At 38.7% G+C, this 27,128-nt stretch overlaps 1 protein-coding gene across 4 annotated transcripts in view; it reads left to right on the top strand.

The window, feature by feature from the left end:
* The window catches only part of MAP3K5 (mitogen-activated protein kinase kinase kinase 5), a 208,858-nt gene that overhangs the window by 150,762 nt on the left and 30,968 nt on the right, over positions 1–27,128 (top strand). For all 4 annotated transcript variants that reach the window (XM_036994706.2, XM_036994714.2, XM_036994708.2 and 1 more), the window contains 5 exons: positions 13,569–13,702; positions 19,629–19,756; positions 20,750–20,886; positions 21,833–21,938; positions 26,640–26,797. In XM_036994706.2, the coding sequence (XP_036850601.1) occupies positions 13,569–13,702; positions 19,629–19,756; positions 20,750–20,886; positions 21,833–21,938; positions 26,640–26,797 (663 nt within the window). The remainder of the gene's footprint in view (positions 1–13,568; positions 13,703–19,628; positions 19,757–20,749; positions 20,887–21,832; positions 21,939–26,639; positions 26,798–27,128) is intronic.

Here is a 27,128-nt window from a genome sequence, read left to right as displayed (position 1 = left end):
GCTACAACTTGTACTTCTCCTAATTCTTCGTTGAGTTCCAAGAGTATAGATCCAGTCAAATTTGTTGTTTTACTGTATGCACAGGCCAGTTTAGATATCTCCTTCTTCATTCCAATGGCAAGTCCAGAAACCGGTGGGATGAATTCAGCTACAACTGCAGCATCGCCTGGATCTTTGTTGAGGTTTTTTGATGATCATCTTCTGGTATGACTCTTCCAGAGAGTGCTGATGTTGAAAGTTCTTCTTCATATCGTATCTTAGTTCATTTTCTGTTTAGCCAAATTAGGCTTTGATCCTCTGTATAAACACAAACAGACCCTTTGCCCACACTTTAATATGCCCTTTATACCATTGTGTAGAACTCATTGGAGGTCACCACACAGGAACTGCTTTTTTTTTTTTTAAGAGAAAGGAATATTATCAGAAAAGTGTACCTCCATAGCCGACCATCTGACACCCGTTAAGTGATAAAAATTAAGGATATTTAAAGCATGCATTAATCTTTGATTTACAGTTAGTTTTATTCTATCAGGAAGTAATCCCCCATTTCTTTCATTCTTTTTTTTTTGTTATATTTAATCTACACTTACATGAAGAATATTATGTTTACCAGGCTCTCCCCTATACCAGGTCCCCCCTAAAACCTCTTCACAGTCACTGTCCATCAGCATAGCAAAATGTTGTAGAATCACTACTTGTCTTCTCTGTCTTGTACAGCCCTCCCCTTTCTCCCCCCACATGCATGCTAATCTTAATACCCCTTTTCTTCTCCCCACCCCCTTATCCCTCCCTAGGCACGCATCCTCCCCAGTCCCTTTCCCTTTGGTACCTGTTAGTCCATTCTTGGGTTCTGTGATTCCACTGCTGTTTTGTTTCTTCAGTTTTTCCTTTGTTCTTATACTCCACAGATGAGTGAAATCATTTGGTATTTCTCTTTCTCTGCTTGGCTTATTTCACTGAGCATAATACCCTCCAGGTCCATCCATGTTGCTGCAAATGGTAGGATTTTCCCTCTTCTTATGGCTGAGTACTATTCCATTGTGTATATGTACCACATCTTCTTTATCCATTCATCTACCGATGGACATTTAGGTTGCTTCTAATTCTTGGCTATTGTAAATAGTGCTGCAATAAACATAGGGGTGCATCTGTCTTTCTCAAACTTGATTGCTGCATTCTTAGGGTAAATTCCTAGGAGTGGAATTCCTGGGTCAAATGGTAAGTCTGTTTTGAGCATTTTGGTGAGCCACCATACTGCTTTCCACAATGGGTGAACTAATTTACATTCCCACCAGCAGTGTAGGAGGGTTCCCCTTTCTCCACAGCCTCGCCAACATTTTTGTTGTTTGTCTTTTGGATGGCAGCCATCCTTACTGGTGTGAGGTGATACCTCGTTGTAGTTTTTATTTGCATTTCTCTGATAATTAGTGATGTGGAGCATCTTTTCATGTGTCTGTTGGCCATCTGTATTTCTTTTTTGGAGAACTGTCTGTTCAGTTCCTCTGCCCATTTTTTAATTGGATTATTTGAGTTTTGTTTGTTGAGGCGTGTGAGCTTTTTATATATTTTGGACGTCAAGCCTTTATCGGATCTGTCATTTACAAATATATTCTCCCATACTGTAGGGTTCCTTTTTGTTCTATTGATGGTGTCTTTTGCTGTACAGAAGGTTTTCAGCTTAATATAGTCCCACTTGTTCATTTTTGCTGTTGTCCTCCTTGCCGGGGAGATATGTTCAAGAAGAGGTCACTCATGTTTATGTCTAAGAGGTTTTTGCCTATGTTTTTTTCCAAGAGTTTAATGGTTTCATGACTTACATTCAGGTCTTTGATCCATTTTGAATTTACTTTTGTATATGGGGTTAGACAGTGGTCCAGTTTCATTCTCCTACATGTAGCTGTCCAGTTTTGCCAGCACCATCTGTTGAAGAGACTGTCATTTCCCCATTGTATGTCCATGGCGCCTTTATCAAATATTAATTGACCATGTATGTTTGGGTTAATGTCTGGAGTCTCTAATCTGTTCCACTGGTCTGTGGCTCTGTTCTTGTGCCAGTACCAAATTGTCTTGATTACTGTGGCTTTGTCGTAGAGCTTGAAGTTGGGGAGTGAGATTCCCCTCCCCCCCCCCACTTTATTCTTTCTTCTCAGGATTGCTTTGGCTATTCAGGGTCTTTGGTGTTTCCATATGAATTTTTGAATTATTTGTTCCAGTTCATTGAAGAATGTTGCTGGTAATTTGATAGGGATTGCATCAAATCTGTATATTGCTTTGGGCAGGATGGCCATTTTGACGATATTGATTCTTCCTAGCCACGAGCATGGGATGAGTTTCCATTTGTTAGGGTCCCCTTTAATTTCTCTTAAGAGTGACTTGTAGTTTTGAGAGTATAGGTCATTCACTTCTTTGGTTAGATTTATTCCTAGGTATTTTATTCTTTTTGATGCAATTGTGAATGGAATTGTTTTCCTGATTTCTCTTTCTATTGATTCATTGTTAGTGTATAGGAAAGCTACAGATTTCTGTGTGTTAATTTTGTATCCTGTAACTTTGCTATATTCCGATATCAGTTCTAGTAGTTTTGGGGTGGAGTCTTTAGGGTTTTTTATGTACAATATCATGTCATCTGCAAATAGAGACAGTTTAACTTCTTCTTTACCAATCTGGATTCCTGTATTTCTTTGTTTTGTCTGATTGCCGTGGCTAGGACCTCCAGTACTATGTTAAATAGTAGTGGGGAGAGTGGGCATCCCTGTCTAGTTCCCAATGTCAGAGGAAAAGCTTTCAGCTTCTCGCTGTTCAGTATAATGTTGGCTGTGGATTTATGATATATGGCCTTTATTATGTTGAGGTACTTGCCCTCTATTCCCATTTTGCTGAGAGTTTTTATCATGAATGGATGTTGAATTTTGTCAAATGCTTTTTCAGCATCTATGGAGATGATCATGTGGTTTTTGTCTTTCTTTTTGTTGATGTGGTGGATGATGTTGATGGATTTTCGAATGTTGTACCATCCTTGCATCCCTGGGATGAATCCCACTTGGTCATGGTGTATGATCCTTTCGATATACTTTTGAATTTGGTTTGCTAATATTTTATTAAGTTTTTTTGCATCTACATTCATCAGGGATATTGGTCTGTAATTTTCTTTTTTGGTGGGGTCTTTGCCTGGTTTTGGTATTAGGGTGATGTTGGCTTCATAGAATGAGTTTGGGAGTATTCCCTCCTCTTCTATTTTCTGGAACACTTTAAGGAGAATGGGTATTATGTCTTCTCTGTGTGTCTGATAAAATTCCGAGGTGTATCCATCCGGCCCGGGTGCTTTGTTCTTGGGTAGTTTTTTGATTACCGTTTCAATTTCTTCGCTCGTAAGTGGATTGTTTAACTTTTGTGTTTCTTCCTTGGTCAGTCTTGGGAGGTTGTATTTTTCTAGGAAGTTGTCCATTTCTTCTAGGTTTTCCAGTTTGTTGGCGTATAGGTTTTCATAGTAGTCTTTAATAATTCTTTGTATTTCTATGGAGTCTGTCGTGATTATTCCATTCTCATTTCTGATTCTGTTGATTTGTGTTGATTCTTTTTTTCTCTTAATAAGTTTGGCTAGAGGCTTATCTATTTTGTTTATTTTGTCAAAGAACCAGCTCTTGGTTTCATTGATTTTTGCTATTGTTTTAGTCGTCTCAATTCTGTTTATTTCTTCTCTGATCTTTATTATGTCCCTCCTTCTGCTGACTTTAGGCCTCATTTGTTCTTCTTTTTCCAATTTCGATAATTGTGATGTTAGACTATTCATTTGGGATTGTTCTTCCTTCTTCAAGTGTGCCTGGATCGCTATATACTTTCCTCTTAGGACTGCTTTCGCTGCGTCCAACAGAAGTTGGGTGTTTGTGTTGTTGTTGTCATTTGTTTCTATATATTCCTTGATATCTATTTTAATTTGTTTGTTGATCGATTGATTATTTAGGAGCATTGATTGATTGATTATTTAGGCTTATTTGTTAAGCCTCCCTGTGTTTGTGAGCCTTTTTGTTTTCTTTGTAGAATTTATTTCTACTTTTATACCTTTGTGGTCTGAAAAATTGGTTGGTAGAATTTCAGTATTTTGGATTTTGCTGAGGCTCTTTTTGTGGGCTAGTATGTGGTCTATTCTGGAGAGTGTTCCATGTGCACTTGAGAAGAATGTATATCCTGTTGCTTGAGGATGTAGAGTTACATAGATGTCTATTAGGTCCATCTGCTCTGCTCTGTTGTTCAGTGCTTCCATGTCCTTACTTATTTTCTGCCCGTTAGATCTATCCTTTGGGGTGAGTGGTGTGTTGAAGTCTCCTAATATGAATGCATTGCAGTCTGTTTCCCCCTTTAGTTCTGTTAGTATTTGTTTCACATATGCTGGTGCTCCTGTGTTGGGTGCATATATATTTAGAATGGTTATATCCTCTTGTTGGACTGAGCCCTTTATCATTATGTAGTGTCCTTCTTTATCTCTTGTTACTTTCTTTGTTTGGAAGTCTATTTGTCTGACATTAGTACTGCAACCCCTGCTTTCTTCTCGCTGTTGTTTGCCTGAAATATGTTTTTCCATCCCTTGACTTTTAGTCTGTACATGTCTTTGGGTTTGAGGTGAGTTTCTTGTAAGCAGCATATAGATGGGTCTTGCTTTTTTTCCATTCTGTTACTCTGTGTCTTTTGATTGGTGCATTCAGTCCATTTACATTTAGGGTGACTATTGAAAGGTATGTACTTATTACCATTGCAGGCTTTAAATTCGTGGTTACCAAAGGTTCAAGGTTAGCCTCTTTAGTATCTTACCACCTAACTTAGCTTGCTTATTGAGCTGTTATATACACTGTCTGGAGATTCTTTTCTTCTCTCCCATCTTATTCCTCCTCCTCCATTCTTCATATTTTGTGTGTTTTGTTCTGTGCTCTTTTTAGGAGTGCTCCCATCTAGAGCAGTCCCTGTAAGATGCCCTGTAGAGGTGGTTTGTGGGAAGGAAATTCCCTCAGCTTTTGCTTGTCTGGGAATTGTTTAATTCCGCCGTCATATTTAAATGATAGTCGTGCTGGATACAGTATCCTTGGTTCAAGGCCCTTCTGTTTCATTGCGTTAAATATATCATGCCATTCTCTTCTGGCCTGTAGGGTTTCTGTCGAGAAGTCTGATGTTAGCCTGATGGGTTTTCCTTTATAGGTGACCTTTTTCTCTCTAGCTGCCTTTAAAACTCTTTCCTTGTCCTTGATCTTTGCCATTTTAATTATTATGTGTCTTGGTGTTGTCCGCCTTGGATCCTTTCTGTTGGGGGTTCTGTGTATTTCTGTGGTCTGTTCGATTATTTCCTCCCCCAGTTTGGGGAAGTTTTCAGCAATTATTTCTTCAAAGACATTTTCTATCCCTTTTTCTCCCTCTTCTTCTTCTGGTACCCCTATAATACGGATATTGTTCCTTTTTGATTGGTCACACAGTTCTCTTAATATTGTTTCATTCCTGGAGATCCTTTTATCTCTCTCTATGTCAGCTTCTATGTGTTCCTGTTCTCTGATTTCAATTCCATCAATGGCCTCTTGCATCTTATCCATTCTGCTTATAAATCCTTCCAGAGTTTGTTTCATTTCTGTAATCTCCTTTCTGGCATCTGTGATCTCCCTCCGGACTTCATCCCATTTCTCTTGCTTATTTCTGTGCATCTCTGTCAGCATGTTTATGATTAGTGTTTTGAATTCTTTGTCAGGAAGACTTGTTAGGTCTGTCTCCTTCTCTGGTGTCTCTGTGATCTTGGTTTGCCTGTAATTTTGTCTTTTCATGGTGATAGGAATAGTTTGCAGAGCTGGGACTAGTGACGGCTGGAAGAACTTCCCTTCTTGTTGGTTTTTGGCCTTCTTGTCATGGGAGAATAGCGACCTTTAGTGGCTTGTGGTGGGTAGTTGCGCGCAGACAGGGCTTCTGCTTCCTGCCCTGCTGCTATGGAGTTTATCTCCGCTGTTGCTGTGGGTATGACCTGGCTCGGGCTGCCCCTTTGCGAGGCGCTGGGTTCTCACAGGTGTTGATGTGGTCTGGATGTTGTCCTGTGTCCTCTGGTCTCTATTTTAGGAAGAGTTGTCTTTGTTATATTTTCATAGATATATGTGCTTTTGGGAGGAGATTTCTGCTCCTCTACTCACGCCGCAATCTTGGCTCTGCCTCTCTATTTTTTTTTGGTTTAAATTTGGTATCAATTAATACACAGCAACTACCAGGATAAAAGTTAACAGAGACAATGAAATTCAAACAGTTCCATTTACTATATTAGTAAATATAGAATTATGAATTGGATAGCCTGAAAAATCTACAAAGTTCTTCTGCAAGGTCATAAAATGCTGACTTTTTTTTTCTTAACCAGTGATATCTATCCCTTATTTCATATTCTTCTTTGAGGAATGAAAACCATCTTACCCAAAATACACATATCAGGCAAAAAATATACACATAGCATAGCCGGGCTGTGGTAGCCGTATTAGACAGTTTGGTCCTCATAATTGATTGAATCAATAGCTTAGAGACTCTAGATACTACTTTAAGCATATGTATAGTGTAACACAGCTTTAATTGCCTTAGAATTGTTTATATATTTTGCCAGCTAGTTTTTCTAAGATTCAGTTTCCTATAATGTAAAAGGAGTAGGTAGATCACTTTTCAAAGAGGTGCCAAGATGATCCAGGATCAAGATCCCCTTTCTCTACAGGGTGGGCTTTGTGAGACACCCTTCCTGATCAGATAATTCTACTGCAAGGACTGAGCACACTTTCCAGCCAATAAGGAGAGAGACACTCAGGTTTCTTCCTAATAATACATAGAGGGTTTGCGTAGATCTGCTGACATAAGAAGCGGCTTACCCAGTATTGGTGATTCATCAGCATGCTCCTAGCTCACCCTCTCAGGGAAGTGCAGGGATACTAGTCTTTTAATATTAGAAAACACTCTTACACTGCTGTCTTTGCATTCCATCAGGATCATTTAAAATCTGTGACATAGAATGGCTTCTACAGTATTCCCAATGGACTCTATAGTTCAATGTATATTAAGCATATTTGTGTTAAGTGTTTTGGCTTAGTTTTCTGTCATGCCACAAGATATGATATTGCTGAGGGTCCGGGGGTGTGGGTGTTCTGACATAGTATTAATGAACAGACACAGTGATGTTCTGGGCTGTGAAGGTGATGGCATCCATTCTGGACTCTTCCTCTCACTGCATATTCCTTTGTAGCCAGAACACTTTTACAGTTATTTATTAAGTAGTCCTAACTTATAGTTTTGCATAATTTATGGTAACTCCATTATATTATTGATTACACTTCTTAGATATTTTCATAAATATTTAATCAACATATTCTTGATTAAAATTATTTTGTCAGTGTTTTAAATATTTGATTACTATGAGTTCTTTCATTTCCACAAACTAAACTCAAACTTCAGCCCATGAATGACATACCAAAAATAATTCCTCCACTTCCCATTCTTTACAGTGTAAACAAGAGTTACTTTAGAGATCATCTGTATACAGTAATTAAGATTTGTATGCAGAATAGTTATGTTTACGTTTTCACCTCAGTTGAAGATAAAATTGAAATTGCTTCAATACGCATGTCAACTGTTCCTGAAGTCTTTGGATACCTTGGCTCACAAAAAGATTAAAATGTTGGAAAGGTTAGATGTTCTTTAATGTTTATAGTTTCACTTAGGGTGAAGTGGTCAAACATTATTAACTATTAATGTGGTTCTATAAACTATGAAATTGAAGGTCATCCCTAAACTTTCCAACATTTGAAAAGCTTCTCTGACACCCAAGTTAGGATTTCCTTTTCTTTCTGATTTGAATAGTAGAGTTTCTTTGAAGCATTACAGTTCTGGGAGGGAACTCAGCCTCCTCTGGGTCATAGTGGTCAGACCCCTCCACTGATCAAGCCTGACTCAAGTGAGCTCCCCCTGGTCACTGGCATTGGTTCTGACTTTGCCAACAGCCAGTTTTGTAACTTTGGACAAAATTCATTGTCCTGCTGGGCTAAGATGATATCATTCCTTAAATGAGACTTGAACAAGATCATCTTAAATGACTTTTTCCTAGCTCAAATTTTTCTTATTTTGTAAGATAAGTACAAACTGTACAGGGTAATTTCAAATACAACTCCAAACCACTTTCAGAGAACTTTTCTGCTTTTAAACAGAGTTCTTTTTTTTATTTAAGGCCGTATTTTGATATGGAAGCGTTATGAATCCATATCTTAAATAATTTAAGATTAATTAAATAAATTTTTATTGAAATCCCTGAACAATTGGTTAGAGTTAACCATAGGAGTTCTAATACTTATCAGCTGTGATCTCTATTTTTGTTTTCCCAGCCTTCACTAAGAGCCAAGCATCTTCCCAGTGACCTGAGCCAGAAACCTATGCACCAACCTTTCCCTCTCCTCACACAGTCTTCTCCCCGGCCCCTTCATTTCACCCACTCTGTGACTCCCCAGTCTCAGGTCTTCATCATCTCTCATGTGGCCTCATCTCTCTGCTCCCATCATACATCATCTCTGTCACTGTCACAGAGGTCTCTCACACAGATTGAATCCTGTGACCCTTCTAATTAAAGCCTTTGATGTTACTTTTTGGAGAAGGTTTCCACACCATGCAGTGTTCCAAACCCTCTGACAGTACCTCACCCCTTCCTTTCCACCCTGTGATCCAGCATTGCCAAACTCTTCTCTGCTTTGCATGATGGCCAAGCTTTTCCTGCTCTGGGCTTGACATGCAGATGTCCAGTTCCACATGCACTTCCTGCTTTGTCCCACTTGGTGACTCCATCCTAATTTTTTGAAATCCAACTCAAGTGTCATTCTTTTCTTTGAACCTTTCTCAAAACCCCCCTCTCACTTCCCCCAGCTCTAGCAGCATTTTGCCCACCTCTCTGCCCCAGCTCTTCAAATCGCTGTGTCATTCAGTAGGCCGTACCACAGCTAACCTGCCAGGGTTGGACAGTGGCTCTGTGTCCCTTTTAATGACAAAGTTTCACATGGTGCCAGGAGACCAGGCAGAAGTGGAGTTCGATCAGAAGGCTTGGAAAGGTTTGAAGCGTGGGGGTGAGAAAACCAGAATTGTTTCAACAATCTCTCAAACTGAGGAGGGAGGGATAGGGACTGGAGAGTAGATGCTGGGACATGGCTTAAAGTTGTTTAATCACTGTTAAGTCAGTGAAACAATGAATTCCATAATTAAGCTGAATATGATAAACAAGCCACTATCACCTCATTCTCTTTTCACCTCTTTTTTTATTTCCTTGAAAAGAAAACAAAAAACAGAGACAAATTACTAAGGTCTTTTGGTGCTCCATACAAAACACGTTGTGTCTCCTTCACTCCTCTCCCAAACACATACATGCGTGTTCTCCCCCTGTCCGTCCCTACTGCTCTCTCTCCGTCCTCCTCTCTTTCCCTCTCTCCATTCCTTTTTTATCTTCCATATCTCTTTTTCTTACATGCACTTGTGCTCATCTCTTTATCAACATGGGCATATGACTGACACAAGCCCGAGGCAATCATAGCAGGTGGCCCTGTGAACCTGTTTATACCTATGTTCCAACTGGCATCAAGAGAGCGTTGAGTCTCTGTGGGTGGAGTGAGGACACGCAAGATAAAAGGAACACTTTACTTTGACTGAAGCATCTGCAGAATGGTGAACTACCTTACCCTTTGGTTTTCTGATGATTTGACTCACAACCCTAACAAACGGGATTACGGTTCAGAATTCATGTAAATCAATTTGGAACCATCAAATAGCACATGGGTTGTTTTTCTTTGACATCCTATTTCTATTTTTGTACCGATTTGAACACCCACAGTTAACATACTGTCAGAGAAAATTTATCACTTACAGTGTTGTATGATTTGAGTATCAGTTTGTTACTCATTCATTCATCCTGTCGGGTGGAAAAAAACTTTTTTCTCTACCAATTTAGGTTCAATGACTAGGAGCCCGTGAATTAACTGACAAGAGACAGATTAACAGGAGAAAAGCAAGTTTATTCATGTATGTGGAAGCATGCAAAATGGTTCCTGAATGGCTAGTTAAGTTTGTTTATCTTAATAATAAAAGTCCTTAATTGGACTTCAAGGGAAAGCACATGGTGGGAAACAAATGGGCAACAAGGGGAAGGTACAGAAAGTGTTGATGAGGTTTTGTTTAGGTAACTTCTCTTGTTGGTAGAGGGTTCCTAAGCCTCCTAGAGAGGGGATGATGGCAGCTGTATTTTCAGGAGTCCTTGCTTAAATCAGCAAAAGAAGTTTTAGTGTGGTTTTTAATGTGGCTGCTGTTTATTCAGATTTTTTCAGCTTAGAATAATCTTCATACCACATTGGTGGGTGTATATAGATCCCATGCGTTCAAATTCACTCAACAATTATTTATTGGGCACCTACTATGTGGTAGGCAGTATTCTAGGTGCTGGGGATAAAGCAGAGAACACAATCTCTGCCCTTTTAAGCTATGTTCTAGTGAGAATAAACATAAGTAAAATATATATTTGATAATGATCAGTATTAAGAAGAAAAGCAGGGAAGGGTTTAGGAAATTACAGTGTAATGAGGTGTGCAGTTTTAGACAAGGAAACAGGGAAGGCTTATTGAGAAGGTGGTGTTTGAGTAAAAATCTGAGGGTGGAGAGATCAATCAAACTAGGTATTTGTACCTACAGCGTTTTTAGCATTCTGTTAATGTTAGTTATTAATGTTTTAACACTTACATGTTAGGAAGGCAGTACAGACTGACAATTAACAAAGCCACCGTTTGGGGCTTTGAGGTGACCGCTCACCTAATGAAGCACCACAGGGAAGTGCGTGGTCCTTTAGAAGGTGGTGGTTTTCCTGTAGGTCCTTGACAGTGCAAGGACTAAGTGAATCACCACTTTGTTCTTTGGCTTTTTCAGTGTTGTCTTCCTACGCTATTCCCTTTCCAGCACTAGTTTAGATTGTTCTGGGTAGGCAACAATAGAGAGATGCTTCTAGAAGTATTCCCATCATTGCTTCAAAATACAATTGTTTCCCTTAGCAACAACCTGATTTGCTAACTTATTGCCATAGAAATAGAATGCAAAATGTATAAACAGTGTAATCTTGCCTTTATTTTTTAAAACACTCCTTCCTCTGCCCCTCTTTTCCTCCAAATTTTGGATTTAAGGCACCTTACCTTGACCCCCAGCTCCATTCTACTTTTTCTGGCCATCACATAGATATTTTCTCTGTCCTTACAGACCAGTCAAGTCTTCTTAAACCGGCCTTTTCAATTTATGCCTCTATATTGTACGAATAGAAAGAAAAGATAAAAAAAGAAACTAAGCAGCATTTACCCACTGGAGTGGTTTTCAATCAACCTTGGTCTTATTAAGAGTCATTTTGATTTTTATTACAACCACGTTGTTCAAGAGAAATCAACTTCTACATCTCACAGATAGTCTTTTAAAAAAGAATAGTCCTTTGGTGTTAGAATGGTTAGATTCCGGGGTAACTAAAATTTGAGCAGCCCTGTCTAAACTTATCTCTTTTTCACCCACTATATGAATATCCCTGTGACAAAACTCCCTTCAAACAAAAATAAACTGATACTGACTCTGTATCAATTTTTTTGGTACCTGATTTAAAAAAAAGATTCTCTCAAGTTGTGTATAGCCTGATTAATTAAGCAAATAATTAGTGAACACCCACTACAAGCCAGATATTGCTAAGACTAGATACAGAGCAACTGAGGATAAGGTTCTAGTTCTCAAAAAGCTCAGAATCCAGACCGGGACGCTGGATGCAAGAGAAGGAAAAGAGAAATGCACGAGAGAGTGAGGGCATAAGGCCTTTGAGGCACATCACACCAGAATCCAGGCCAGCTTTTGAGGGTCAGGTGGACAGCTGAGGAAAGCTTCCTAGAGCTTGGTTTTAAAAGATGAGGCAGAATTACCTAGGTAGGAAATGTAGCATGGCACAAAGAAAATGTAAAGGTACAAAGATGTTGTCAAACCAAAATCCCACTTCTTCTGCCTTTGGATAGGTCTTTTTACATTTCCTTGACTTGACCATTTAACTTGATCATTAAAACTTTTTCTTTGTTTTCTAATGCAGTCCTTTACAGCCATGATGTTTTCATCTTCATTTCTCTGTATCTGTGGTATTTGATATGCAATGCTCTGTCATTCTTGTAACTATTTTGTAGTTCCCATGACCATTTCCTTTTTAATCCATTGATTATTTCAAAGTACAATAGTCAGTTTTCAAATTTACTTTTTGCCTGTCTTTTTAATACTCTGTGATCAAAGATCATAGTCTCTGTGATACCAGTTCTTTGGAATTTGTTGACATTTTCTTTGTGGTGAAATAATGACCGTGTATTACACATTTTTCATGTATGCATGAAAGGAATTCATAACTGGGTGCAAGGCTCTCTTTGTAGGTTATTTCAGACTTGTTAATTGTGCCATTAGGGTCTCTATTTAAAATTTTCCTGCTAGGTTTATCTGTTTCCAAAGAATTCCATTAAAACCAATTGTGGTTTGTGTGTGTCTATCTTTTCTTTGTAATTTTATCAGCTCTACTTTATATGTTGTTAGTGAGCGTTATTTATCAGCATTGCTACATTTGTTGGCTTATGAATGTTACAGAACAATTTTTTTAATGGTTAATGCAAACCCTTTTGTGACTTGAATCTAGCTGTGGACTGCCAGTTTTATATTCTGGCAAAATGTAGACAACAGAATGTGCCTGTCCTCTCCTGCTGGTTTGTGGTTCTCTACTGGGCTTCTGTAGAGATGTGGTTTGATCATTTGGTAGCCCTGAGTCCCGTAGCTCCAATGTAAGATGAAGACTCTGCCTTTCTGGATGATGCCTCCAGGTCTGAGGAGGTTTCTACCAAACATTCTCTGAACCCCTTTCATTTTGATCCAGTTTTCTGTATTTCACTGACATGCTTGACAGTTTGGGGTTTAAGGCTGTAGATATTTCCTTTTAACATCTAAGATGAAATTTTCCCTCTATTTCTTCTTTTTAAAATATTTTTTGGCCTTGGGGGCTTAGGGAGGAAGTAAAAATAAGCCTTACTTTATCATTGTCAATTATTAAGACCTCAAGGTTTTCTTTCCACCCAAACCCTTCAGTGGTTTTATTCTCCTGGCAGAGTATGAAATTTCTGCAAAAGGTGACAAACAAAAGAAACACTAATTAGATGTAATAGATACTGATAGACATCGATGCTGATCATACTCACCTCCCGAATCAATGAAAACAGGATTTACTGGGTAGAAGAATCCATGTGGGCTTTTGGAGAAGCACGTCTGTGAATTTAATGCCTAATCCCCACGTATTCACAACAGTTGTGAAAACATGAACACATTATTTGCTTTATGTTGCGAGTGTCTACTTTTTAGTTCTTGATGCTTTCATTTAACTTCAGCTTATTGTTTTGCTTGCTAAAGCCATCTGATAAAATAAAGAGTAATGCTCTTGGGAAAAAGTTGATATTTAAAATGTAGAGTGCAACTAATGTTTTAATATTCTGTGTCCATTTTTTCTTTTACAGTATGACTATGAATATGATGAAAATGGTGACAGAGTCGTTTTAGGAAAAGGCACTTATGGGATAGTCTATGCAGGTCGGGACCTGAGCAACCAGGTCAGAATTGCTATCAAAGAAATCCCAGAGAGAGACAGCAGGTATGGATGGTACTTGTGGCTAACAAAAGCTGTTTCCTAAAGTGTTTTGGGTTATGTGTAGCATTTTAGAAAATATTTTGGTGATACTCCAATTAATGCAACTCTGTCTGAAAACTCCATTGTTTTAACTCGCTCCCTCTGAAGTTCAGCTGTGCATCATTCAGTGACTCAGTACAACACTGGTGGGAAGGATGGCGCCACTGAGGTAACAAGGACAGGACTTTTAAGGAGAAGAAGAGAGAATGGCCTTGTGTGTTGGGTTCCGGTTATGTCAGATAATGGTTGATTTATTACCTGGGTGGATGGTGAATAGGCACTATCAGAACAGTTAGAGCCAGAGGTTCTGGCTTCCAGCCCAGCACGGGAGGAGCTTGGAAGTCGCCAGCCCATCCTGACCACAAGTGCCAAGCTGCGCAGACTGAGAAATCAGCAGCTCCTCTTGTGCCCACTGCAGAAGTGAGGTCACAGGACCAGCCACTACTGGAAAGACAGTCAGAGAAGAGGGCCCCTGCACTTTTGTGAGTTTTGCCTCTGAGGAGCCCTGCTAGGTGAATATTAGGGAAAAATCCCCTCATGCTTCTGGCCAGAAGCCAGAGGGGAAGTAATCATTTTGAAATACACCAGAGCTCTATTCTTCCTAACAAGGCCTGCCTGCCAGAGAAACTGTTTTACCAGGGTCTAACCTATTGGGGTGTTATCAGAGCCTAACCAACCTGAGGGAAGGGAAATGCCCAGCTCCAGCCCCCTCTAGCTGCCCTGTCCCACCTGGGGGAGGGCGGGACTGTGAAATATTTGGGAAGTGCCACAGGCTCACGAAAGGCTGAGACCTAATAACAGAACACAGAACACTGTCCGTCCCCCACACCTCACGCCACATTACTGGACACCTATTTAGAGCAGTCCCTTTTACCTAATACAGTAGTACATTTGGCTTTCAGCAAAAATTACAAAGTCCACTAAAAAACAACAAGTGCAGTTTGAAGAAAGAGCAATAAGTATCAGAACCAGAAGTAGATATGGCAGGGATGTTGGGGTTACCAGACCAGGAATTTAAAACAAGTGTGATTAATATACTAAAGGCTCTACTGAATAAAGTAGACAGCATGCAAGAACAGATAGGCAGGATCAGCAGAGATGGAAATCCAAAGAAAGTATCAAAAAGACGTGCTAGAGATCAAAAACATGTAACAAATGAAGAATGCCCTTGGTAGGCTGGACACGGCTCAGTCTCTGAGCTTGAGGATATGACCAGTAGAAACTTCCAAAACTGAAAAGAAGAACAGAATATTCAAGAACGGGTGGGACAACTACAAGAGGTGTAACATATGCTTAAGGGAGTACCAGGAGGAGAACAGAGGGAAAAGAGCAGAAGAAATATTTGAAGAAATAGTATTAAGCAGACATAGTGGGGCTTTGTGAAAAACGGCAGGGTTTTTGGGAACAAGAGAGTTGTGCGGGGAGTGGAGCCCCTCTGGCGGCAGGGTTACCCGTTGCTCCCCGCTCTAGTGCTCTGCCCAGCGCTTGGTTCTCTGACCGGTAATTCTCTCTTCTCCCAGTCTCATGCCTCTGCTGCCTCATGGCTTCTCTTTCATCTTCTCCCTGTTAAGACAGTGTTCCTTCAACTAACTATTTACATTTTCTATGTGTTGTTATTCACACACTGAAATAGAGAGGGTTGGACTGAGTCCGTTGTTACTATAGCCCTTACTTGGCCAGACTTTAATGCCGTGGATTGATTTTGGCTGTCCTGGAGTCGCCTATTCATTGGCTGTGGTAGTAGGGTCACATGAGCAGCTTTCTACAGAAAGGACACTTGCCGGAGCATCCCAGGTCATCATCCATCTACCCAACCTCTCCCCTTGCAAGGCTGAAAGGTACCTCAAGGTTAACATGGCCTAAACCAAACTATGGGTTTTTACCCCCAAATGTACTTGCTTGAAGTTTTCCCTGTCTCAGTTAAGTTTACCCTTCCATCAGCTGTTCAGGCAGAATCCGAGGATTCTCTGTCTCTCCCTCCACATCTGCTCCATCAGTGAGTCATGCTGTTGTCGCAACCTCTGTAATATGTTCTGAATCTTTCTTGTCTGTCTCATCACCAGGGCTAAACTCTAGTCTAAGCCTCAGGTCTCTTAGATTCTCTCATAACTAGTCTCTGCTTTCACTCTTTCCTCCAACCCTACTCCATCCTTCCTCAGAGAAGCCACAGAGCTCTTTCTGAAGTTGAAATCACATCATGTCACTACTGTTTAAAACCCTTTAGTGGATTCCTATTGCAACCAGCATAAAACCCAGAAAACGCCTACACGGACATCCACCTCCCTCTGGGGCCTCACCTCCTCCACCATAGCCCCACACTCTGTCCATCAGGCATACCAAGGCTCATTCCCTAGAACTCAGCGTGATGGTCTCATTTTCATCATTTGGTTCTTAATTCAAATTTCAAGCCATCGGAGAGGCTTCTCTGACTACTCCAAACTGAAAAAGACACCCCCTCCCACACAGCCAGTGTCCCAGGCCCCAGCTCCATCTGCCCTTCCATCCTTCGTGTGTGACTTAAATGGATGACCTCTCTGCCTCCCTCCTCCGTGTCTACATTCCGGGCAGGAAGAGGGAAAAAGAAACAAACTTTCTAGAAATACCCAGCATGTTTTTCATTGCATGAAAGGGATCACCTGGAATTACAAGGGCGGCTAGGAGCTCAGTAGCTTTTCAGCTGGCCATTTGTTTTTCCAAACAAAATCATAGAAAGAGAGAAGAACAGATATTAGGTAGGCAAACATCTGCTGCTGTCTGACATGTATGGTTTCAGTTTTAGGTTTTCTGTGATATTGTTGTACAGTTTCTTGGTTAATTCATGACACTTATTTATGAATTCTTATGAAATAGTGAGGAAGTTACTCATTAAATGCCTAGCAGAGTATATATAAATTATCATGTTAAAGTTTTTGTTAAATAGTCATATAGGTTTTTAAGTAATATATGCATAAAGTATATTTTGAAACTATAAAATTTAAATGATTGTTACTATCATATTGGAACAGAAAACTCGATAATGTTTAGCAACATCCCTTCCCTTCCACCATCAGATGAATCTAAGTAGATACTTGGAAGAAAACCATTTAAAATCACCTTTGTAGCTTAAGTTTATTCAGTTTCCACTGTGCATGGGCAAAGTACACCAACGCCAACAAAGGTCCTATTGTGAAACAATGCATTTGACGTAATGTGCATTGTTTGAAAACACTTGATTGACAAGCCTTCTTGTTACCTGTGAAAGAAGATTACATTGAAGCCTATCATGTTATTGTGATATAAAACACACAAAGGTATTCCTAACTGTGTGCCCTAGGGAGTTTCAGTGTTGTTTTTAAAAATAGCATTAGAAAGGATAATCACTAAGGTAAAAGAATGAGTCTGAATAATGCATGATCCCCCATACATTGAACATTGTCATCTAATGAAGGCATCTAACTTTTTGTAACAACAAAGTTTCCTGTGTTTCCTTCACACTCTAAAAACCCTTTGTTAAGAGAGAAGCACAGTAGTTGTAAGAGAGGTGGTGAATTTTAAATACACTCTCATAATCTATCCCAAGTAGTTGTTAATCTCAGGTTGGCTTCCTCCTCTAACATTCTCCAACCAGTTGTATATTAGAGTCAACTGGGGAACTTTTAAATATACTGATGTTTAGCCTCCACCTCCAAGAATTCTAGGGTGAGTCGTGGGCACTGATATTTTTAAAAATTCCTACAGGAGCTGCAAATGTCCAACTGAGGTTGGGAACCACTGGTTTATGTGGAATTTGACTCAGAGGAAGTACTCTGGACACCTATTAGTAGTTTTTCAAAGCTAAATATTTAAAAGTATCTCTGATTTTCTATACGATTTCTTCTTTCCATTGTCATAACTAATTGAGAAGAAATACAATTTTCTTTTTATTCCCATAGACAAGATTAGATTATTAACCTGAACAAACAATCTCATGCTTATTCAGTGCTTGGCATTTAGACTTAGATCTAGTGAGACTTGCTGGGTGTTAGGCATTTCCATATTGAAGAAGAGCTCTTTTTCTTAGCCAAAATGAATCCTATTATTGTAACTTTTGAGCTATTCTTTGGTTACATAAGGGAGGGGGTGTGGCATTTTGCTTCTCCAATATCTTATATTTAAATATTCATAGTTGATTTTCAGAAGTTGTTCAGGAGGCAGGAGACTTTTGGTTCATCATAAACTGAATTAATAGCTTGCTTCAGATTATTCATCTTGATTTCCTAAATCTGTAGAATACACCCAGTATTTGCCACTAATTTATTTCATGCATATCAAGGGCAATCTTATTAACTAGTGCTAATAAACTGTTCTAAACCCCATTGAAAGAAATAACCTTCAAATGTCTTGAGAATCATTCCTTAAGTATCTTATTATGATGCTATATACTGGTATTTCTTATGTTATCTCATTAAAGCAATTATCAAAATAGTGTTATGGTCCTAACTGATACCCTGTTAATGGGGTTCAGTTTGCCATCTGTCTTTATAGTTCCTAGAACAATTCTAAAGAGAAATAAAATGAGTAATAGATCTAAAATAAGAGTCAATTTTTTGTTGTTGGCAGCTTTTTGAGTAATATTTCACAGATTATTGTTTGTTGAAATAAAATGAATTTAGATTTTTACAACCTGCTAGTTGCTTTAGCTTTATAACTTATTCTGAAAAGCTTCATGAAAACAATATTATTCACTACTAACCAATTCTCATATTTGCTGTTGGCATTCAGAAAAAGCCATTCTGCTTATATGGATTTGCCATTGTAAGATTTGAGCATTTCTTGCATGTGGGACTAGAGTAAATTACTAGGCATCAGCTTTGTATTTTATGTTTTAGTGGCTAGTGCCTTTCACACCTGCAACCTCCATTGTACAACTGAAAAAATTAGGGAATAGTTTTTTGAGTCTCTCTTTATCCTTGCTGACACCCTACCATAGTTAATTATACAATAATTATATTAATGTAATACATAATATAAATATACAATATAATATTATATTTTGTTATATATTACATATATTATAATTTAACTACTGTGTATTAAATATACAGTATTAATATTAATATTCAGGACTGTCAAGAGGCCACAAGTTTCACAGTACTTCAGATAATCAAAAGTGTTGTTCCTTGGTTCCAGAAATATAAAACACTTCATTTTGTACTATGATAAAGCGATGTGCATCGAGTGTATGATTTTGAAGTCTGTTTTAAAGCTGGTCTTCCAGTATGAAGGCTGGCTAGGATTAGGTAAAAAAATCGTGATGTAATAGAATTAATGGGCACACTAAGGCGAGGGTTTGTAAAGGAGCTCAAGGACACTTGGGATATAAATGGTTTTGTTTTCTACTGAAGAGTCACTGGGCCTCTCAGTAAGTTCTGGAATGAAAAATTAAAGTTATTTGCAATTTTTATCTTGCAGAATCTCCTGAGATAAAGTTTTGTTATAAGGCCAGTGGAGTAAAAAGTCATGTTAGTATGGACAGGGAGTTGTGTGGATGATTTCGGTTTCCCTGGGCTCAGACCTTAGCTCTGCTACTTAACTAGTTTTAAGATCTTGGGTAGGTTAGTCATCCTCCCTGTGAATCAGTTTCCTCATCTGAAAAACCGACATCTTCATAATACCTTCTTACAGGGTTGTTGTGAGAAATGAGTAGATTCAGACACCAAAAGTCTTACAACAGTGCCTGATACCTTTGCCTTAGGACCCTATCACAGTTTCAGCTTCACAGAATTTATATTATGAGCAATAAATGCCTTAGATGGTCATATTTTATTTTCTATACAGGGATGAATTTAGCCAATGTTTTCATTTTGTATTGCTTAAGCTTTTACACCAAAATCTGGCTACATAATTAGCTCAACATATACATGTCTTTTAGGTACTCCCAGCCCCTACATGAAGAAATAGCACTGCATAAGCATCTGAAGCACAGAAATATTGTCCAGTATCTGGGCTCTTTTAGTGAGAATGGTTTCATTAAAATCTTCATGGAGCAGGTCCCAGGAGGTAAGAAATGTTTTTCTTTCTTTAAAAAGTGTAAATTTCTAGGGCCTTAAAGAGGAGTAAGTATTTGAATGGGATTTATCAGTTTATAAGTTTTAATCTGTCTACATTCAAAGAAAAATTGGACCATGTTCATTGCAGCATTATTTACAATAGCCAAGATATGGAAACAACATAAATGTCCGTTGTTAGATTAATGGATAAAGAAAAAGTGATACACACACACACAATGGGATATATTCAGCCATGACAAAAGAATGAAACCTTGCCATTTGCAACAATGTGGATGGACCTTGAGGGTGTTCAGCTAAATGAAATCAGTCAGAGACAAATGCTGTATATTCTCAAATCCAAGCTCATAGGTATGGACAATAAGAATGGTGGTTGTCAGGGTGCAGGTTGGGAGTGGGTGAAATGGGAAAAGAGGTACAAAAGGTACAAACTTCCAGTTATAAAATAAGTCGTGTGGATGTAATGTACAGCATGGTGACTATAGTTAAAACTGTATTGCTTATTTGAAAGTTGCTTGCAGAGTACATCTTAAAGTTCTCATCCATAGTCAAAGAAAAAAATTTTTTAGGTACCTGCGCTGTGACAGATGTTAACTAGACTTACTGTGGTGATCATTTCACAATATATATAATTATCAAATCTGAAACTGAAACGTCAATCATACCTCAGTAAATTTTTTTTAATTGGACATATGACATTACCTGGCAGGTTATTAGGAGACAATAAATACATATTTGAACCATTTTAGTATCAATCATTGAATTATGGTTAATGACTGAGTAGCCTCTTATTTTGACTGTATTTGATAATGAACATATTCAGAGCAGGGACACTTTGCTGTTCATTTTGAACCCAGATTTCTAGTACAGTTCCTGGGCCACCATCAATAACCAATAAATGTTAGCTTAACTTTGTTACATTATTAATGTGCTTTGAAGAACTCATTGGGATAAGATTTTATCCACTGTCTCTCCTACCTTACAGGAAGTCTTTCTGCTCTCCTTCGTTCCAAATGGGGCCCACTGAAAGACAATGAGCAAACCATTGGCTTTTATACAAAGCAAATACTTGAAGGATTAAAATACCTCCATGACAATCAGATAGTTCACCGAGATATAAAGGTAGGATGCACTAGTTCCCATTTCTGTAAGTTCTTTGCTGGGTATTGTTTTATTTGCAACAGTCATATCGCTTTGTAGGTTTTAATTTAGAATTGTAAATAAATGAATCTTAGAAATAGCAGAAGTATAACACTCCATTCTGAATCAGTTATTGATATTCATGTCTTATCTCTTCTACTCAAGGAATAAAGTCCTTAAATATGTTCAGCCAATAAAGACTGAGCATCCACTCCATGCCTGGCACTGTTTTAAGTGCTCTGTTGGGGGGGTGGCACAGCAGGACAAGTTGAACAGGATTTGGTCCCTGCTTCTGAGGAGTTCAGAGGCTAATCTTTGTATCCTCGCCGCCCAATGTAGCTACTCGGTAAATATTTATTGAATCCATGGGTGAATGGTGGTAAAGAAAAAAAAAGAATCTTGTCTTCTCACAAGAATCATATACTCACTAATTGAACTAAAATTAGATAACTTATTACATTATCTTTAAGAAGAGAAAATTCAGAACTAATACATTTCTGACAAAGGCTGGACTATGGAAAGTAAGTTAACATTATTACTCTAAAACCAACCTAAATGCTCATTGATCTGTGATATTCCTAAATATTCTAAGAGTAAAACTAGATAGAAAGGAAAGGGAAGTGTGAAAATCATTATTGAATTTAGCCATACACATATCCTACACAGATGGCAGCTACTATCAGCAAACCAAAGCAGGCTACAAGTAGGAACCATGTTTGACCTTGTGACCCTAGTAGCAATTGTGAACCTGTAATATGTAAACAAAAATGGTGTTAAGAGTTCACTACAGAGGTTAACTAATAATGAAGAGTACAGATTTGATGTCCTTGTTTGCTCTAAAGACACCTTTTTTTACTGGACCTTCCACCCAACAACAGACAGTGCTGGAAGAAGGATAACATTTGATTAAAGTTCTCTTTTTCTCCAGGGTGACAATGTGTTGATAAATACCTATAGTGGTGTTCTCAAGATCTCTGACTTCGGAACATCAAAGAGATTGGCTGGCATAAATCCATGTACCGAAACATTTACTGGTATGTTTTTGCAGTGATGATACAGATCTTACATAATTAAAGAAATAATTGCTGTGTTTGAACATAATGTGAGAGATAAATTTAGTCTGTGCTCTCACAGACATTAATGTTGGTGTCATTTGATGCTCACTTGAAAACGTTATACAGAATTTGATCTGGCCCTTTCCTCGTCTTTTATTTATATGACTTACTCATCTCCTGATTAATGCTTCTGAAGGTTTTTTTGAAAGTCTCAATTTATGTTTTTCTTTTCATGTCAGTACTTCTCTCCTGGTTGGTCAACAGCCACTATGACTTTGATAAGATTTTTTTTTTAACATTTCTTTTGTCCAACCTCACTGTGATTCTTACTCATACCTTAATCACTTCCCATGTGGACTGTGAGCTCCCTCTTTCCTAATCTGTTTACTCCCTGTGGTCTATTACCTACTCACAACATAAATAACTGTAGAATTTCAATTCAGAAAGAGGAAGTGACTCACCAACTCAGAAGTGGGGTGGGGAGAGAGCTTGCCTAAGAAATTAGGCAATCCAGCCACAGGGCTGCCCCTAGAGCAAAGGCTTAACAGGGTGGAGACAAAGTGATTTCCAAAAAGGAAACAGTAGCCAAGAGGAAACTGAGGCTCAGAGAGATGAAAGACTGCCCAGGAGCCCATCTGCAACTCCCACCTTGGTCTCTCCAAGCTCCTACTGCTCCATTCTGCTGATCTCATGAAGGGATCAGTTCTTGTTACCATTATCAGAGAGAGAGTAGTTTAGCGAAAAATAGAATGAACAATCTTTGGTCTGCTATAAAGCAAAATTGCCAGACATCCCCATTTCTGAATTCTATAAGGTAGGTGGCAATACCTCAATTTTGCAGAAAAAAAAAAGTTGAGAGAGAGAAGACATTCCAGATGAAATCACAGCAGTTTGTACAAGAGCAACTCAGATTTTTTACCTACCTTCTTTCTCCAGTCCATCTCTCCCTGCACTATGCTGAAGCATCTGCTCTGGCAGCCTGGGCGGGTCAAAGGAGAGAGAGAAATTCCCTAAACTCTCCTCTCTGAACAGTCAGCAGCACCTCTGGCCCTCACGACAATGGGTATTTCAGGGCTCAGCATGAACACATTTAAAATGTATGTTGTTGAACAACATAAATTCCACCTTTATTAGTAACTTTAAATGTCTTTACATTTCTTTCCTCATACTCTGTCAGTTTGACAAGAGACATTTAATTTAAGATGCTGCCATGACTCGTAACTTCTGAGAGGAAAATCCCTACTTTCAGATACTTTACTTGGTCAAGATGTTAATTTAATGTCTTCTGTGACTCTTGAAAACATTTTTTTAATCCCCAAAAGAGTTGTAGTAAAGCCATCATACTGTCTCTGTCGCTGAGGGCCTGGAGTGTGCGCCTTGATCTGCTTCCCCCACAGGCCTGGCCGCACCAGCTCCACGCCGACAGGGGCTTAGCCAGCCTCTGATGGACTGAGCTGAAGCACTGCTTCACTTCTGGTGATGCAGCGAGGAGGAAGGCGGCAGAAACCACCACTTACTGTGGAGTGCTTACTGTATCTGACTGTGTTAAGTCCTTTACATGTGTTATTTCAGTAAAATTCATTCAACAACCCTAATCCTAAGGTATCATTATCTCAGTTTATAGTGAGAAAATTAAGGTTCAAAGAAGTTAAATAACTTTCCCAAGATCACGAAGTTGGGCAGGAATTGGGCTACCATTCAAACTAGACTTAACATGCCAAATGCAGTAATTACCTCCTCCCCAAACCTGTTCCAGCTGCACTCGTCGCCATCTCAATTGATGGCGGCTCCAGACTTAGAGTTATCTGTGCTGCCTCTCTTTTCTCACAAGAACCCAATCTGCAAGGAAACCTATTGGCTCTACCTTCAAAGTGTGTCACTTATTGGACCAGTTCCTCTCTGCCTCCACCTCCACCACCCTCATCTCTCGCCTGTTACCTCGGCAACCTGTTCTCCCTGCTTCCTCTCCTGCCTCCTGGTGTCTGTTCTCAGCACCACAGCCAACGATCCTTTTAAAATATAAATCAGCCCCTATTACTCAGAGACTTCAGTGGCTTCCTATTTCATTCACAGAAAACAAATGCCCAAATCCTTACAGTGGTGGACAAGGCTCTGACCTGATCTGAAGTCCATTTCTATTTGGACCTCATTTCTTATTCTGTCGCTCATTTTGCACCAGAAACAAAGGCCTTCCTGTATTTCCTTCATTACACCAGGCAGGGTCCTGCTCCTGGGCCTTTGCACATGCTTTTTCTTCTGGTAGCAACACTCTTCTCCCAGCTGTCTGCATGGCTGAGTCCTTCTTTCCCTTCAATTCTTAACTCAGGTATCATTCACTGAGACCTGTCATGACTGCCCTATTTGCATGGCAACCCTGCCTGGACACTCCTTACCCACTCCCCCCACCTTCTTTTGGGTCAAAACGTATCACTTTCTAACATACTACTTATGATTTACTTATTTATTATGCTATAGTTCATTGCCTGCAGTAACAACCACTGCAAAAAAAAAAAAAAATCCATGAGCCCAGGGATTTCTGTCTGTTTACTCCACTCTGTATTCTAATTGCCTGGCCCATAGTAGACCCTTAATATAGATCTGCTGAATGAATGAGTAGATGAAGTGTGATGTTAAAGTTTAAGCTGTTAGCCACTAAGCTGTAGTGGCAACCTGGGTGGTTGCAGAGGTAAGGAAATTCAAAAAGAGACCATTTTAAAGTATTTTTTTTTAACTTCAGAATAAAGATGTATGAGGTATGGGTTTTAGAGTTAAAACTCTCATTTGTTTTCTTTAGGCCAATGTTCAGATTGGCTTGCATTTTCATTTTCCAACTCTGTAACAATCTCTTTATATAAAATATTATGTGTCATGTATTTATGGAGTAAAGAGAGCAGATATGAACACATGACTAAACCTGTATTTTTTGGCAGTTGCTCTGCAAGGGATAATTAAACACCATTGGCAAGTAGAGCTTTTTTGCAATAATATCTGATGGATGAAAACGTTGCATTATTTATTGTTAAGATATTCCTTGAATTGCCCAATTTTTAAAATTCACTACATTTTAGATCATTTGTAATCCCCACTCATTTAGTACAACTTAAATTTGCTCATCAATTCTATTTTAGACCCAGAGCACAAAAAGGAATGGTAGGCTTCAACACATATTTTCTAAAAGACCATTTGATTATATTTACATCATAAAAATGATCACTTTGAGGGACAGTATAAATGAAGAGGAATCATAGCAGTTTTCTACTAAAGGGTAGGTGACTTGAGGAGTATGTTTACCTTATCCTTCACCAGGTGAAATACTTCCTTCAATAATGTTGCTGATGTAAGCTGAGAGCAGATATGTACAGTTGTATGTGAACATGAACATGAGCTATTACCATGCAATGAGGAGGTCTGGAGGATAAACTAGGCAAGACAATAATACTTGACAAAAATAATATTTTTATGAATAACAGCCCATTTCCAGCCCATGACAGTGAGTTTCATAGGAAAAATTTAGGAAAATTTTACGTAGCTGTTTTAGCCTATAAATCATGCATGAGGCATTTATAAAAGGTGTTTTCTGTATTTATTTAAATGTCTGTCACTTTGGTAATGAGTCAGAAAATACTGAAGTAGCTCTTTTGGCAAATTCCTCAGGATTGGAAATAGTTCAGTATGGTATCATGGATGATTCCCTGTTTGTTGATTATATCATTTGCATATCAGAAGCAGGGGATGTGGCAATAAGTTGTTTCTGGGTGCACTCCTGACTCATCCTGGACTTTGGAGAATCAGTCCAGGGAACAGGAGAAGTGCCTCTTATTTGGGCCAATGAGGCAACTGCATTGAGGGTTTATCTGGGCTATACCAGACCAGAACTAGACATAAGGATTCTTGGCTACCCATGAAATGATCTTTCTATCATACAATGCTCTTCAAATCTGATTCCACAGTCTTTTAAGTCCCCTATCTTTTTCATTTTATTCTTTACTCTGCGTCCAGTGATTTGTCTGTAATGATGGTTCATGACCTATCTTTGACCTGCTAAACCTGTTATTCCATGGATCACAGGTACAGAGTAGAAGCCATATATATTTGATTTATAGGATACAGTACACCAAAAAAGCCTTACATTATTTACCATGACTTTCAGGATCTTCATTCTTTCATAATTTAAAAATAGGAATGAAGACAGAAGAATTAAACGTTCATTTCAGGAATTGAGAAATAGAGACCTAAAGAAATGAATGAATGCCCTAGACATTTCCTGGAAAAGATCAGACGTACACATAATAGGAGTCTTTATGCATTTGAAAAAACTGTTTGCAGAAAATATGTGGTGATATGCTCCTTATTGTTCTCAAATGACTAATTGTTAGAAGTTTCTAAGAAATCCCAATGAAATGATACTTCAGTTATACTCTACTACCTAGGAAATGAGAAAGTATCTATTCATAACCAGATAATATTGGTAAACTACTTCTATTTCACTGACAAAATCTATTGTAAAAACTGCGATTTTCACTTATTAATAGCAGAGAAAACTGGAACTCAAAAAAGATGAGATATTATGACCTGAATCATGGAGTTAAAGTTGTCGTATTTATGTAGACAATTGAAACTGTCACTGAGTATTCATCTGCTTTTTTTTTTTAAGTGGAAATATGTTTGAATCATTCCCAGGTACCCTTCAATATATGGCACCAGAAATAATCGATAAAGGACCAAGAGGCTACGGAAAAGCAGCGGACATTTGGTCTTTGGGCTGCACAATCATTGAAATGGCCACAGGGAAACCACCCTTTTATGAACTGGGAGAACCACAAGCAGCTATGTTCAAGGTCACATTTCATATGTCTCAACTATCTTTAAAAACCAGGGGATAAAGCTACCAAATGTTCCACATGGATATGTCAGATTTTTTTAGGCAAAACCAAAGTAAGCATGATCTGAGAAGACATTCAGGTTCAAGGAGATTCCTTCCCGTCCAAACCCGTGCATACGCCTCACACTGAGGATTTCTCTCTCTGCCTTAGTTTTCTATAGTGAAATTCAATGTAACTCCTTTGACCTTCATTTCACAATGCAGTGTAAATAACACCATTCCATGGAAGATTCTTTAAGCCCTTTGGGAAACACAATCTGAAAATCTTCCATGGAGGAAATAGAAGA

This window comes from Manis javanica, chromosome 13 (genome assembly GCF_040802235.1).
Source record: "Manis javanica isolate MJ-LG chromosome 13, MJ_LKY, whole genome shotgun sequence".
NCBI lineage: Eukaryota > Metazoa > Chordata > Mammalia > Pholidota > Manidae > Manis > Manis javanica.
The sequence above is the reverse complement of the archived record's forward strand: the minus strand, read 5'-3'. Positions and strand labels throughout refer to the sequence as shown.